Raw genomic sequence first — 15,507 nt, forward strand, 5'->3', positions numbered from 1 at the left:
TTGAACAAATTTTTAAGAAATTTTTACAATTTTTCATGAGTAAATTTGTGAAAAATGAAAGTTAATATAGCCAATAATGTTCTTAGTTAAAGTTTCAAAGTAGCTTTCTTAAGAGACGTGCAAGAGTTAAGGCCTCATTTGTTAATGTTTTTATTAAGATTAAGATTTAGATGTCTGAATTTGAATATATATATTTGAATATTAAGATGTTGTATTATGAATTGAATATTGAATAATTGAGGCTTTTTATTTTTTAACATCTGAGTATATACATTTTGATTTTTTATTTAAAAGGTAATAAATATAAAATTTAATAATATATTTAATTAATATAATATCAGCTAACATCTTAAAATATCATATAACGGTTGATAGTGGTGATTACCCGTAGTGACGGTTATGGGTGCCTAGTGGAAGTGTTTTGGGTAGTAGCTAATGGTGATGGTGACTGCTAGTAAAGATTATGGTGGATGTTGATAGTTGTGGTGGATGATAGTGATGGCTCATGGTGTAGTGAATGATGATTGTGGTGGGCGATATACGGTGGTTGACTTATGGTGGTGATTGTCGGGAGTGATTGGTGATTGTTTTGGTAATGATAGTTGGTGGCGACGTGTGTAGATGGTTGTTAGTGATGGTGATGTCTGATTATAGTGATTGACAGTACTGGTGGTTGTGGCTAAAGATGGTGGTCGTGGTTGGTGATGGTGCTAGTTGATAACATTCTTAATTAAAGTTTGTGAATATATACATTTTGTTGTTGTTTAAAAATTAATAAATATAAATTTAATAAAAATATTTAATTAATATAATATCAACAAACATTTTAAAATATCATATAACGGTTGATGGTGGTGATTATCCGTAGTGACGATTGTGGGTACCGATTGGGGATGGTGTTGGCTAATGGAGGCGTTTTGGGTAGTACCTAATGGTGATGGTGACTGCTAGTAAAGATTATGGTGGTTGTTGATAGTTGTGGTGGATGATAGTGATGGCTCATGATGTAGGGAATGATGATAGTGGTGAGCGATATACGGTGGTTGACTTATGGTATGATGGTTAGTGATGGTGATGTCTGATTATAGTGATTGACAATAATGGTGGTTATGGCTAAATATGGTGGTCGTGGTGGTGCTAGTTGATACTGATGAGCGGTGACGACAGTAGTTGATAATGGTGGGTGATAGCAGTAGCAGCGAACAGTTGGAATTAATTAACTGTCATATTTGAATAGATATCTTAATGACAGTAGTTGGTAATGATGGTTGGTGGCGATGAGTGTGTCTGTTGGTTAGTGATGGTGATGTTTGATGAGTGGTGACGATAGTAGTTGATAATGGTGGGTGATAACAGTAGCAGCGAATATGTGGAATTAGTGAACTTTCTTTGGATATACATCTTAATGACAGTAGTTGGTAATGATGATTGGTGGCGATGACTGTGAATGGTGGTTAGTGATGGTGATGTCGGATTATAGTGATTAATAGTAGTGGTGGTTGTAGCTAAATACGGTGGTCGTGGTTAGTGGTGGTGCTAGTTGATGATGATGAGCGGTGACGACAATAGTTGATAGTGGTGGGTGAGAATGACTTTAATTTCGAACAATGAATAAAAATGGCCAAACTTTGATCTCCAGAAATAGTATATAAAACGAATACAGAAATAAAAAGAAGATTAAGTTCCTTAAGGTTGTGATCGAAATTGCATTACCAAGCGCACAAAATTCACCATGTATCCTTAAGGAACTTAATCCCATCAAATACCGAGGTAATGAAATGCTTTGCCGTAAAAAGGGTATCTCAAACTCCAGTAAAATCACACGATACGATATACCTTTAATGCAGAAGTCACAACCCATTCAATGTGAACGGGTACCGTTCAAATTGCATCATTTTTCAAGTAAACAACTCTTCATTTCTCATCCACACCACACATAACCCAACAGATTTTGGTTCTAAGATTTCAAATAATAATATTCAGTGATTATTTCAAAGAAGTGATTGTTTATGAAACTGATCAATTATTTTAATATCAAACTTAAACTATAGAATTTGAAATTAAAAAAATAAGTTTTAAAATCTTTTCAAGTATTTTCAGGTTTTACTTTACTTTCATTCATATTAAGACATAACTCCAACTTTCAAATATTAATTTTAATTTTATTTTCATATTTTTATTTAAACCCCAACGAAAAAATGTCCAAAATACCAACATAAGTGTTAAATGGAGTTTCCCTTTATGGACAACTTCTTACTCCAAAGTTAAGTACAATACAACTAGCAGTAGCAGCATCCTCTGACTGGGCCCGCATTTAGCTGTACTTGTCTCGGTTGCCCGTATTTTCTACTTTCTTTCTTTGTGTCTTTCTCTTTTCAAACTAATATTTTAAAAAAAATATTATATAAATAAATTTCTATTTATTTCAGGTAGCATCTCTCTGCAAAGAACCTAAATCGACATCCATGGAAGATAATAGGAATTTAATTAGTTCTGTGAAAAGAAAATGTAAAGAAGGTCAACAAAAAGTCAAAACTCATAAACATAAAGCCACTTCACATTCTTCTGCTTCAACTTCAACTCAAACTGATCCTAAACCAAAGGTTTCATTTCTGTATTTGTTAGAGGGTTTTATTTATTTATTTAGGGAGAGTTTTTTTTTTTTTTGTTTTTAATTGTTTTTGTGTGTGTTTGTTTTGCTTGCAGATTAAGACGGTGGAGTTGGATAGGAAAAAGATGGTTCCTAAAAAGCCTAGAAGTGTTAAATCTAAGGAGAAGGAAGTAAGAATGTTTACTTTTTGATTTATGTTTTGTTGTTATGCTTGAGGATCTGATGAGTTATTTCTGTTTTTTGCTAGGTAGATATTTTTATGTGTGATATTTTTGTGGGTTTTCGATATGTTCTTGACTTTTGATCTGATTAGATTTGCCCCTAATTGTTCATGAATGTTCTGGTTGGAATCTAGTAATTGCTTATGGATGTGGATGACAGTAGAGGCGGAGCGACGATTTCAACTTTATGGGTTCTGGATTTTAGAACGACGACTTCAAGTGCTAACGAGTTTTTGTAACGCAAATGAACTGTTTGAGCAAAAGCTACTTGGTTCGGCTGAACTCGTATCCGTTCTTCTTTTTCAACTTTATGGGTTCTGGATTTTGGAACGACAACTTCAAGTGCTAACGAATTTTTGTAACACAAATGGACTGTTTTTGCTTCAAAAGCTACTGGGTTCGGCTGAACTCGTATCCGGGCTTCTACCTCCGGACGCGGATGGGAGATATATTTTCCTGCTTGATAATTGTAGGATTATCCAGTTTTCTTTCTACGTTATTCTGTTAACGAATAAGATGGATCCCTAGCCACCAACTGTATTGGTTAGTTCTCAAAATGGATCTGGATGAGAAGGAGATGGGGTAGGCGATTGCACGCTTTAGATGTGTACACTGGTGCGGGTTTCCTCCATTTGCAGCTGATTCCATGAGTTGTTCTCCTCAATCTTACTTGTAGTGAAGGATAGGAAACAGAAGAATGAAGAGGCGTCCTCGAGGAGTCAGAGTGTGAGCGTGCAATTCTACACTTAAGTCGATGGTGTTCTATGAAAGATGACCGGAGTCAAGGGAATAACAAAAAGGCGTAAATAATGTTTTATGAAAGATGACCTGAGTAAACAAAAGGCATGGAACTTAAATCAAAAGGCTCACAGTGGGTGTGTATCCTTTGTTGAGCGTAGAGTGTTTACGAGTCTGTGTAGGGTTACAAATTCGTGTCTTCTTTCTTTTGTGTATGTATGTGTATCTCTGCCCATCTCCCTTTTTCTCATGTTTCTTTTGTTCCTCCTTTGTGTACTCCTCCTAGTGTTTCCTTGGTATGTTTGTGTGTCCTCTATTTCTCCTCGGTGCTCCTCGGTGCCTTTGTGTCCTCTCTTGGCGGATAAGTCACGGGACATTATATGGTTGCTTAAAGTTTGTTGGATAGTTGCTCTGGGTTGGTTGCCTATAATGGTGCTCAGTGGTAGTTATCTTGTGTTGGATAAGGTGTTTAGGTAGGTACTCACTCCTCTTGTCTATGATAGACAAATGATTGAAGTTGATGAGACTTGCTATGACACGTTGATGGTGATTGTTCTGCTGTGTAATAGCATGGAAGGGTTTTTAAGACGGAAGTATGAAAAGATGCTTGTTACTTGTTTCTCGAGTTAAATTGATCGTGATGGTTACTGATATGAAGCCTTAGATTTCGTTGTTGATCGTTGCTCCTTTCATTTCTGGACTTTCTTTATGATCTGCTTTTCTAATGTTGGTTGGGTTATATTGGCTCATATACCAACAAGTTTGGTAGTTGGAGTAAACGTGAGATTAGGTGAAGATACACACAAGAGTGTGAAAATCTAGCTTCATACGAGAACTTAGAAACTCTATGGTACTTGGTAGATCAGTTGATGTAGTTTGCGTGCACTTGCTTTATCTCTCAACGCATTAAATTCTTATACGCACGTTCAAATATCTGTTTTTTTATCTTATGATTTGGACGTCTGTTAGGATGCAAGGTCTGAGGCTATTGGCTTAAAAATAGAGTGTGTTAGTGTACACCATATAGCATATTGTGTTTGATGAAATGATGTGAACAATGTAGAAAGAAAGGAGATGCTATCTTCACTGAGAAGCTAGTAGTAATTCACGGATTGCTGCCTAAAGAATATGCTACAACAATTTTCTAAGCCTGTAGGAAAAGATCTTGAAAGCACTTGATATGCTCCCCATTCGTTTTTTTTTTTCCTTTCGATTTTGGAATAATGGTGGTGTCCGGGCCAAATTCTCACGTTTTCACTTGGTTCGGCTGCACAAACAATATAACAGACAATATAACTTTTCGGCAAAAGTCTAAAGGGTTTAAGCTGAGTAGGACCAAGACAGAGTACTTAGAGTGTAAGTTTAGTGAAACACCTCAGGAGGCCGGCTTGGAAGTGAGGCTTGGTACCCAAGTCATCCAGAAGAAAAGTAGTTTCAAGTATCTTGGGTCTATTATGCAAGGCAGCGGGGAGATTGACGATGATGTCACACATCGTATTGGGGCAGGGTGGATGAAATGGAGGCTTGCTTCCGGAGTGCTATGTGACAAGAAGGTGCCACCACAACTTAAGGGAAAGTTCTACAAAGCGGTGGTTAGACCGACTATGTTGTATGGGGCGGAGTGTTGGCCAGTTAAGGTTTCTCACGTTCAAAAGATGAAAGTTGCTGAGATGAGAATGTTGAGATGGATGTGTGGCCACACCAGGAGTGACAGGATTAGGAATGAGGATATTCGGGACAAGGTGGGAGTGGCCTCGGTGGAAGACAAGATGCGAGAAGCGAGATTGAGATGGTTTGGGCATGTGAAGAGGAGAGACACGGATGCCCCAGTGCGGAGGTGTGAGAGGTTGGCCATGGATGGTTTCAGACGAGATAGGGGTAGGCCAAAGAAGTATTGGGGAGAGGTAATTAGACACGACATGGCGCAGTTACAGCTTACCGAGGACATGACCTTAGATAGGAGGGTTTGGAGGACCCATATTAGGGTAGAAGGCTAGTAGATAGTCTCATTACCCTGCCTTATTAATAGTCGCATTATCGTAGTATAATTTCTTGTGCTCTAATTTATGCTATTATGCTATTATCTGTTATTTCCTGTGCTTTGATTATTCTATGTTATCTGTGTCGCTTGCGTTACTTCATTTCCATATCGCTTTGAATCTCTTAGCCGTATCTGACCTCTTTTTATGTTTTTATTGAGTCGAGGGTCTCTCGGAAACAGCCATCCTACCTTGGTAGGAGTAAGGTCTGCGTACACTCTACCCTCCCCAGACCCCACGTTGTGGGATTTCACTGGGTTGTTGTTGTTGTTGTTGATAACTTTTCGGCAAAGACTGTTCAACTAACCACCCTTCAGCCTATGTTGCTCTGCCAATGCTCTCGTCTATAGGTGTCTTTTACTTCTTCAATTGGAGGCGTAGCATCTCTTTTGAATCCTGCACTTGTTTGCTAATAATATGTAGCATTTTATGTTGTTATTTTTTTTTTTGTTTTTAACTTCTAGCTAGCCAATTGTAACAATATAGTGGCACACTTGAAACTTCTGTACCTCGCGTATGATGCTCTTTTCTTATTGATTCACTATGAAATTATAACCGAAATTTTGCATTGTCGTACAGGTGAAATCTAATCATCCCACAAAGGCTGAGAGGTTGGCATTTTATTTGACTTGCTTTTCCTCTTTCCTATCCCCAAATCTCCACTTTTTTCTTTTTCTTGATGGTAACTCATAAGCAAATTTCTGAATCTGTTGAAGTCGTAGCAATAAACGTAAGGGGAGTAAGAGGACAAGGATGAATGACCTTTATGATGATGTTGAAGCTAAATACTCTGTTTTGGAGCGAGCGGAAAGGGTTTTATCAAGCCTAGCAGATGAATTTCCCAGCTTTGGAAAGTGTATGCTCCCTTCAAATGTTGCTCATGGATTTTGGCTGGTAAGCCTGAAACCTCATAACCTCTTTGGAGCAAAAAGGTCATAGAGATAGAATTTAAACAATTTTCTAACTTCAATTTTTCCTTCCTTTTTGCAATGGTAGCATCTTCCAAAGTCATTCTGCAACGTGCATTTACCCAGTCATGATACCACTGTCATTTTGGTTGATGAATGGGGCAATGAGTACAAGACAAGTTATCTTCTAGAAAGGAATGGCTTAAGTGCTGGTTGGAGAGGATTTTCCATCTCTCACAGACTCATTAAAGGAGATATTTTGATTTTTCGCTTGATTGAGCCTTGCAAAATGAAGGTAACCTTTTAAAATCTTGACACCTACATAGTTAAGCCTAAATTGTTCTTGATATTGGAGGAATAGAGATATTTTTGTTTCATTATAATAAAGATGACCTCTTAGACATGCTTGTAATTTTACTTTTAATGTTTGTTATATTGACTTTGGTAAAGAGGCATCTATAACAATTGTTCGAGATTTGAAAAGTAGAATTGTTAATTGATAGGATGTCATATTAAGTTTAAATAACATTAACAAACTACTTTATATTGGTTATAAAAAAATAATGCTAGCTTCATATCAGTTTGCCTTATTGGGGAGAGGGGAATTTTCACCTAAAGGAATTGGACGGGGTGAGTGTCAAAAATGTGAAGTTGTTTAACCTTAACTTATGCTGTTATATGAGGCTAGGGATTGTTTGTTACACGGCTGCCAGACTGTTAGATTCAATAATGGCTTTTAAAATGCTGACAACGTTGTCTTGTCATGAAATTAGATAAAGACTACAGAGGAATATAGGCAACATGGGTTGGTGGGCAAAGCTTCTACGAGTGTCTTGGTTACAAAATGCAACTCACAAGTAGAAGCTGCAAATCTGGATTTCCTCCATCTTACTAAAAAGGGAAGCCCGGTGCACAAAGCATCCTGCGTTAGCAGGTCCAGGAAAGGGCCACACCCCAAGGGGTGTGATGTAGACAGCCTACCCTAATGCAAGCGTTAGTGGCTGCTTCCACTGCTCGAACCCGTGACCTATAGGTCACACTGAGACAACATTAATGTTGCCCCAAGGCTCCCTTCTAATGGGTTTAAATTGGTTTGCGTCAGATTGGCCTATGGACCTTAGTGCGAATGCTTTTTGTTCCTTTTTCCCATGGAAACATCTGTTTTGAAAAGGATAAATTAGTTGAGCCTGATAAATTTCTAACAGTGGCAGCAGCTCTTTGTTCTCCATGTTCATTTCAAAATATCATTCTAGTGAATTGTCACGACTTATCTTGTTTGTCGGATATATATAATGGATCTGATGGACGAAAAGATTGTTGACCACCGAACCCGTTGTCCCCAATGCTACAACAACAAGGGTCCAATTTGCCAATGTGCCCTATTTGTTAGTGGCTATTGGCAAATAAAAGTTTATATAGTGAAATCCATTTTTGACTATGGATTTTGGCCAAGAAGGGTCAACGTTGCTAACAAGTTAGGGGGTAGAACTCTGGATAAATTCTGCTTCTTGTAAAATTGAGGTCGTAGAATATGATAATTTAACTGGCTACTGATTGAATATCTTGTGATTAAAATGGCTTCAGCAGTTTTTGAAAGAACTCATGGATCTTCGGCAATGAAAATGATAGAAGGTAAATCGAGATGGGAAAGCAATGGAAAGTCTATTTTTGTTAGAAGCTGTGATAGTATGATTGAGTGGGGCTCTTCTGAACTCTTACAATGCTCCCGCTTGTCTGCTCCCTTCTTAAGACATTGGTTTCATTTATGTATTTTCTGATTATTAAGAATGATGTTTCTAGGTCTATATAGTCAGAGTAAGTGGCCGAGACGTAGTAGATGCAGCTCTTTGCCTCATGAATTTGGATACTTTGAAGAAATCAATGGAGTTTGGTAATTTCATCCTTTCTGCTTGTCCACTTTTATTGCTTTAGGGTCGTTTGGTAGGATGTATTAGAGAAAATAATGCTTGTATTAGCTTTGGTATTACTAATCCCTTGTTTGGTACACTTTTTCAACCTATTTATAGCTAATGCAAGTTGTTATACACCAATATAACTAATACATAGCAAATCATGGTATTAGCAGTACCAACACTATTAATACATACTAAGCATGGTAAAAACGACATTGCCCTTGAAGTCCCTCAAAACTAAAGAAATGTGGAGGGTATTTTTGTAAGCAAATAATGTTTTAGTAATTATGCAATGCATGTTATTTTTATTATACCACATCAAACAATCGATAAGAAATAATCTCAGCATAACTAATCCCAACATTACTAATAGAACTTAATCAGTACTATTATTTGTATACACCCTACCAAACGACCCCTAAAGGTAAAGGTTCTCCAGATTTGGTTGTTGATCTCCCTTCTTCTTTCTTTGCTTGTGCTTGGAATGAGAAGATCTTGTACAGAAAGATAATGGGAAGCGAAAAAAAGCAAAGCGTTTGGCGGAGCCTTCTTTCTTCGATTTATCAAAACCAAAAGAGCATGTTCAGAATGACAGCCATAGTGCTGTTGATTTAAATGTTTCACCTTCAGAGCACCGATCTGAAAATAACAGTGAAGATTTGGGTTCCGAGGTTCTAGAAGGTAAGGTGTACTCTTAATTGCATTGCTTATAAATGTTTCCGGAAACCATTATGATATACAGGGTCAATTGCAGGTTCGGATGTTACCAACCGCTTGCAAGCTAGTGAAATATGCTTCTCCGGGACATCATTTTTACATGATAATCCTCAAAAGAGCATATCTTGTAGGTAGATTGCGGAGGACTCTGACCATTCGTTTGAACTAACAAGTTCTATCATGAGAAGCTCTGTAGAAATACAACAAACACAACTTGTAGGTTTTTGCGCTGAAGCACTTGATGAATATATATGTGGCAAAGGACTGGAATGAAGCAGAAGTTGACTCCTCAAAGTGAAGATCTTTTTTGGATGTATAATGCTTTTGACCTTATAACTTAAAATGAGTTTTGTCTATTACAAAAAAAAAACTTAATACCTTGTCCTATAGGCTTGAAAGATGTAATTTTGAGATGATAGCATATGATATGTACACTTTTGATATTTGTACATAGACGCACACAGGGATGTAGTTGCATATCGCACAATACTGATCAATGAATTTCTTTTATTCATTTGAAAATTACAAATTAGTGCGAAATACGAGGTTTACTTTAAGTATCTCTCTTTTCGACGATATGCAGCTGGTGGCATTTATTTGACTTGAAGGTATCGATGATTTCATAAAAATGGCAGATGAGAGGGCAATAGTTGAATTTGTAGTACTCACGGAAAATATTACTCCTCTGGATATGATGATTTTGTAAATTTTGGTCCGAAAGAAATTATATGTAGTATAACTACAATCCTTCACCTAAAAGTTGTTAATCATTACATATTTTTACCTTATTAAATCATTTAATCATGGTAAGTTAATATAACTTGGTGTAAACACTTGGTAGAATAATGTTTTACCTATTACCTCTTCCACCCGTAAAAATTTACCCGTTTGGCCATAAAAATTAGTATTCACTTTTTCTTTTTCGAAATAATTTTTCACTTTATTTAAAAATCAGTGTTTCGCTGTGAAAATTTCAAATGCAACTTGAAGTTAGATTCAAACTTGAAAAACAGCTTATAAAATATTTTCCAACTCCATCTTCATAATTCAAAATAAAATATTCTCTTCTCTCCTTTGCAAAAAGTATAACAAGAAACAACTTCATTTTCAAAATTTTCAAATAAAATTAAAAATATTTGATTTCTATGGCCAAACGCCAACTATGTAAGTTTCATATCAGTTGTAACAATTAAAATAGGGTAAAAGGTCAAAAATACCCCTCTACTTTGTCTTAAGGGCTAAAAATACCCTCGTACGAATTTGGATTAAAAAAACCCTCCCGTCATTAAAGTTTTTGAATATATCCCTGTTTTAACGGAAATTTCAAATCCCCAAAATAACTTTTAAATCCGCTTCATCATTTACGAATCGGATTTAAATGATGGAGCGGGTTTAAAAATGAAATTGGGTTACTTTGGGGTTATAAAAATTAAAATATTGATACTAGACTTATTTTTTAGGCCTGCAACACTTCTCAACTTCTGTACTGGGTAACCTACCCTCACCTAATAATTCTACAACCAAAAAAAAAAAAAATGAGGTAAAGGCAATTCAAAAATGAGGTAAAGGCAATTCTTTTATTCAATTATTAGTATAGAGATTTCTGACGGAAAAAAGAAATTAAAAGTCCAGAGAGACGAACATATTAGAAACTAGACGGTCTATGCCCGTGCTGCGCACAAGCCCAACACTTTAGATTATAGTGCATTTATATGTATGTAGTTGTTTTTAAATAGTGATAATATATATATATATATATATATATATAAAGTATATATTATGTTCAAAAAATGATTAATATAACATTATAGTTTGTGCTCCGTATCTAAAATTTTATTATATTAATGTTTGTTATGAACACAAAATCGGCAAATTTATTAATATTTTTTAAAAGAGAAGACTTGTTTAAAAGGAAACTATTTTCTTCTTTTTGAGATAAAATAATAGCAATATTTAAGTATCAGTTGATACTTTCAATTTTAATTCGATTAATTTAAAGGTGTAAAATACTTATTATTTTTTATCAATTTTGATTTGAACAATTATAATTCAAATTATTAAATTAATTTTACATGTTTAAAACGAAACAAAGTAGAAATTAATTTTTTATTTAAATGAAGAAATGCTATTTTTTAATTTTTAGTAAATATTTTCGGTTTAGCTCATTTTACTTGTCATGTTGTCTTTTGCATGGTTTTTAAGAAAACGTCGATTAGAATTATAATTCGACTAATTTACCTTATTCATTATTTGATCTACATTTAATATATTTTTTTTACGACATTAATTTCTTTTCACATTTATTAGAATAAAAATAAAAATAAAAAAGTAATTAAATTCTATCTTATTTTAAAATATAAATATTTTAAGTATATTTATTTTAGTAAACATAACAAATAAATGACATGGCGGAATAGCAAATACAACAGTTTAATATCTAGATTAGATCTCAGGCTAATATAAAAAAAGAAAGAAAATTGTATGGTTTGACTACTTAACCTTTTGAAGAAAAGCAATTCCATGGATTGACACGCACGCGGTAATAAATTCATCATTATTGACTTAATGAGATACATTAGAAATTACATGGATATTGTTTGATTTTTTAATAGAGGGTGCACTTTTTTTTTTTTGGACATTATTAATTTGCACTATTTTTATGCATATTATATATATATATATATATATATATATATATATATATATATATATATATATTATGTTCAAAACACGATTAATATAACATTGTAGTTTGTACTCCGTATCTAAAAGTTTATTATATTAGTGTTTACTACGAATAGAAAGTCTGCACTTTTTTTTTTACATTATTTTTTTTTAATATGGGGTTCACTTTTTTTATTTTTTATATTACTTGATTTTGTTAATATGGGGTCCACTTTTTTTTACCGTGAGTTTGGAGATGGTGGGATCCACTTTTTTTTTTATATTGCTTGATGTCGTTTAGTATGGGGTACACTTTTTTTTTTGGACATTATTAGTTTGTACTATTTTTATGCATATAATATATATATATATATATATATATATATATATATATATATATATATATATATATATATATATATACATTTTCTATGTTCAAAACACGATTACTATAACATTGTAGTTTGTGCTCCGTATCTAAAACTTTATTATATTAGTGTTTGCTACGAATATAAAGTCTGCACTTTTTTTTTAAACATTATATTTTTTTTAATATGGGGTTCATTTTTTTATTTTTTTTTGATATTGCTTGATTTTGATAATATGGGGTTCACTTTTTTTTTTTCCCATGAGTTTGGAGATGGTGAGTTCCATTTTTTTTCTTCCTTTTTTTTTATTACTCGGTGTTATTTAGTATGGGCCCACCCCCCCCCCCCCACCCCCCCACCTTTTTTTAAGGGACAACGGACGACGAAGCATGGGTCTATAGTTTTTTTTTTTTTATATTGCTTGGTGTTGTTTAGTATGGGGCACACCCTTTTGGACATTATTAGTTTGCACTATTTTTATGCATATATATATGCATACTATGTTCAAAACACGATTAATATAACATTATAGTTCGTGATCCGTATCTAAAACTTTATTATATTAGTGTTTGCTATGAATACAAAGTCTGCACTTTTTTTTTTTGACATTTTTATTTTTTTTAATATGGGATTCACTTTTTTTTTTTTTTTTAATATTGCTTGATTTTGTCAATATGGGATACTATGTTCAAAAAACATTGTAGTTTGTGCTCCGTATCAAAAACTTTATTATATTAGTGTTTGCTACGAATACAAAGTCTGCACTCTTTTTTTTGACATTGTTTGTTTTTTTAATATGGGATTCACTTTTTTTTTTTATATTGCTTGATTTTGTTAATATGGAGTTCACCTTTTTTTTCCCTCGTGAGTTTGGAGATGGTGGGTTCCACTTTATTTACTTCTTTTTTTTTTTTTTTAAATATTGGTTGGTGTTTTTTTTTTTTTTTTTTAATATTGGTTGGTGTTTAATATGAGGACCACACTTTTTTTTTAAATGCTTAATTGGTTGGTGTTTTTTTGAATTTTTTAATATTGGTTGGTGTATGTTGCTGTATAATAATTTCATTTGCTCCCACTAATGGGTTGATACGCACGTGGTAATAAATCCATCATTATTGATTTAATTGTTTGATTTTCTAAGCACTTTTGTATTTTAAGTATGTTGTTGTACAATAATTCCATTTGCTCCCTCTAATAGGTTAATACGCATGTGGCAATGAATCTATCAGGCTATATGGGCCCACAATTTATTTATTTTCAAAAATTAGAAAATGGATATATATATATATATAAGTATTTTAAGTATGTTGTTGTATAATAATTTCATTTGCTCTCTCTAATGGGTTGATACGCATGTGGCAATGAATTCATCATTATTGATTTAATTATTTGATTTTCTAAGGACTTTTTTTTAACATTGTTTGTTTTTTTAATATGAGATTCACTTTTTTTTTTTTTAATATTACTTGATTTTGTTAATATGAGATCCACTTTTTTTTCCCGTGAGTTTGGATGTGGTGAGTTCCACTTTTTTTTTATTACTGGTTGGTGTTTAATATGGGGCCCACAATTTTAAAAAAAATATTAGTAGTTGTTTAAAATATGTGGCCCACAATTTTTTTTTTAAATATTAGTAGTTGTTTAAAATATGTGGGCCCATAATTTTTTTTTGGGCCAACAAACGGACGACGAAAAAGGTGCCCAACCCACCTTTCTATATAGTAGTCCCGTGAGTTTGGATGTGGTGGGTTCCATTTTTTTTTCTTCTCTTTTTTTTTTATTACTGGTTGGTGTTTAATATGGGGCCCACAATTAAAAAAAATATTAGTAGTTGTTTAAAATATGTGAGCCACAATTTTTTTTTTAAATATTAGTAGTTGTTTAAAATATGTGGGCCCATAATTTTTTTTTTGGGCCCACAAACGGACGACGAAAAAAGTGTCCAACCCACCTTTCTATATAGTAGTAATATATATATATATATATATATATATATATATATATATATATATATATATATAGTAATATATACACGAAGCATGAGTTTTGTGCTCCATATCTAAAACTTTATTACATTCGTGTTTGCTACGAAAATTTATTAATATTTTTTAAAAAAGAAGAATTGTTTAAAAGAAAACTATTTTCCTCTCTTTGAGATAAAGCAATAGCAATATTTAAGCATCAATTGATACTTTCAATTTTAATTCGATTAATTTAAAGGTGTAAAATACTTATTATTTTTTGTCAAATTTTGATTTGAATAATTCTAATTCAAATTATTAAATTAATTTTACATGTTTGAAACGAAACAAAGTAGAAATTGATTTTCTATTTAAACGAAGAAATGCTATTTTTTAATTTTTGGTAAATATTCTCGGTTTAGTTCATTTTACTTGTCATGTTGTGTTTTGCATGGTTTTTTAAGGAAACGTGAATTAGAATTATAATTTGACTAATTTACCTTATTCATTATTTGATCTCCATTTGATATTAATCTCTTTTCACATTTATTACAGTAAGGATAAAAATGAAAAAGTAATTAAATTCTATCACAAGAAACAGCTTCATTTTCAAATAAAATTAAAAATATTTGATTTCTATGACCAAACGCCAACTATGTAAGTTTCATATCAGTTGTAATAATTAAAATAGGGTAAAAGGTCAAAAATACCCCTCTACTTTGTCTCAAGGGCTAAAAATACCCTCGTACGAATTTGGATTAAAAAAACCCTCCCGTCATTAAAGTTTTTGAATATATCCCTGTTTTAACGGAAATTTCAAATCCCCAAAATAACTTTTAAATCCGCTTCATCATTTACGAATCGGATTTAAATGATGAAACGGGTTTAAAAATGAAATTGAGTTACTTTGGGGTTATAAAAATTAAAATATTGATACTAGACTTATTTTTTAGGCCTGCAACACTTCTCAACTTCTGTACTGGGTAACCTACCCTCACCTAATAATTCTACAACCAAAAAAAAAAAAAATGAGGTAAAGGCAATTCAAAAATGAGGTAAAGGCAATTCTTTTACTCAATTATTAGTATAGAGATTTCTGACGGAAAAAAGAAATTAAAAGTCCAGAGAGATGAACATATTAGAAATTTTAAGTTCCAAAGAGTGTTCAAATACAATTTTTTTTGTACGGAATGCCCTTCAAAGGCACTGATTTTTAATTTTTGCCCCTGAAATTGGTGATATTTAACTTTTATCTTTCGCTAAAAATCGTTTGATTTCAGGTTCAAATCCCCACTTAGTCAAAAATTTTAAAAATAAATTATAAGGTAGAGTTTGGATTCACAAGACAAAACTTTGCTTCAAACTCT

General features: G+C 33.2%; 1 protein-coding gene across 2 annotated transcripts; it reads left to right on the forward strand.

Annotated features, from left to right (window-relative positions):
* The first annotated feature begins 2,411 nt into the window (after nucleotides 1-2,411).
* On the forward strand, nucleotides 2,412-9,676 carry LOC132599043 (B3 domain-containing protein Os03g0184500-like). Of its 2 annotated transcripts, none has more exons than XM_060312263.1 (8): nucleotides 2,412-2,603; nucleotides 2,707-2,781; nucleotides 6,189-6,220; nucleotides 6,332-6,503; nucleotides 6,606-6,812; nucleotides 8,318-8,408; nucleotides 8,923-9,111; nucleotides 9,185-9,676. In XM_060312263.1, the coding sequence occupies exons 1-8, from the start codon at nucleotides 2,466-2,468 to the stop codon at nucleotides 9,280-9,282; spliced, it is 1,002 nt and encodes a 333-aa protein (XP_060168246.1). In that variant the 5' UTR covers nucleotides 2,412-2,465; the 3' UTR covers nucleotides 9,283-9,676. The 2 variants fall into 2 exon arrangements, with proteins under 2 accessions (XP_060168246.1, XP_060168245.1); XM_060312262.1 differs by having other exon boundaries at nucleotides 2,413-2,603; nucleotides 6,326-6,503.
* The last annotated feature ends 5,831 nt before the right edge of the window (nucleotides 9,677-15,507 follow it).

This window comes from Lycium barbarum, chromosome 6, assembly GCF_019175385.1.
Source record: "Lycium barbarum isolate Lr01 chromosome 6, ASM1917538v2, whole genome shotgun sequence".
In the NCBI taxonomy this organism is placed as follows: Eukaryota; Viridiplantae; Streptophyta; class Magnoliopsida; order Solanales; family Solanaceae; genus Lycium; species Lycium barbarum.

Coding starts and splice junctions, on each gene's coding strand:
- LOC132599043 (XM_060312262.1), top strand. CDS start 2,466: ATGGAAGATAATAGGAATTTAATTAGTTCTGTGAAAAGAAAATGTAAA. Junction 6,221..6,325: donor CATCCCACAAAGGCTGAGAG/GTTGGCATTTTA, acceptor AATCTGTTGAAG/TCGTAGCAATAAACGTAAGG. Junction 6,504..6,605: donor TTGCTCATGGATTTTGGCTG/GTAAGCCTGAAA, acceptor TTGCAATGGTAG/CATCTTCCAAAGTCATTCTG.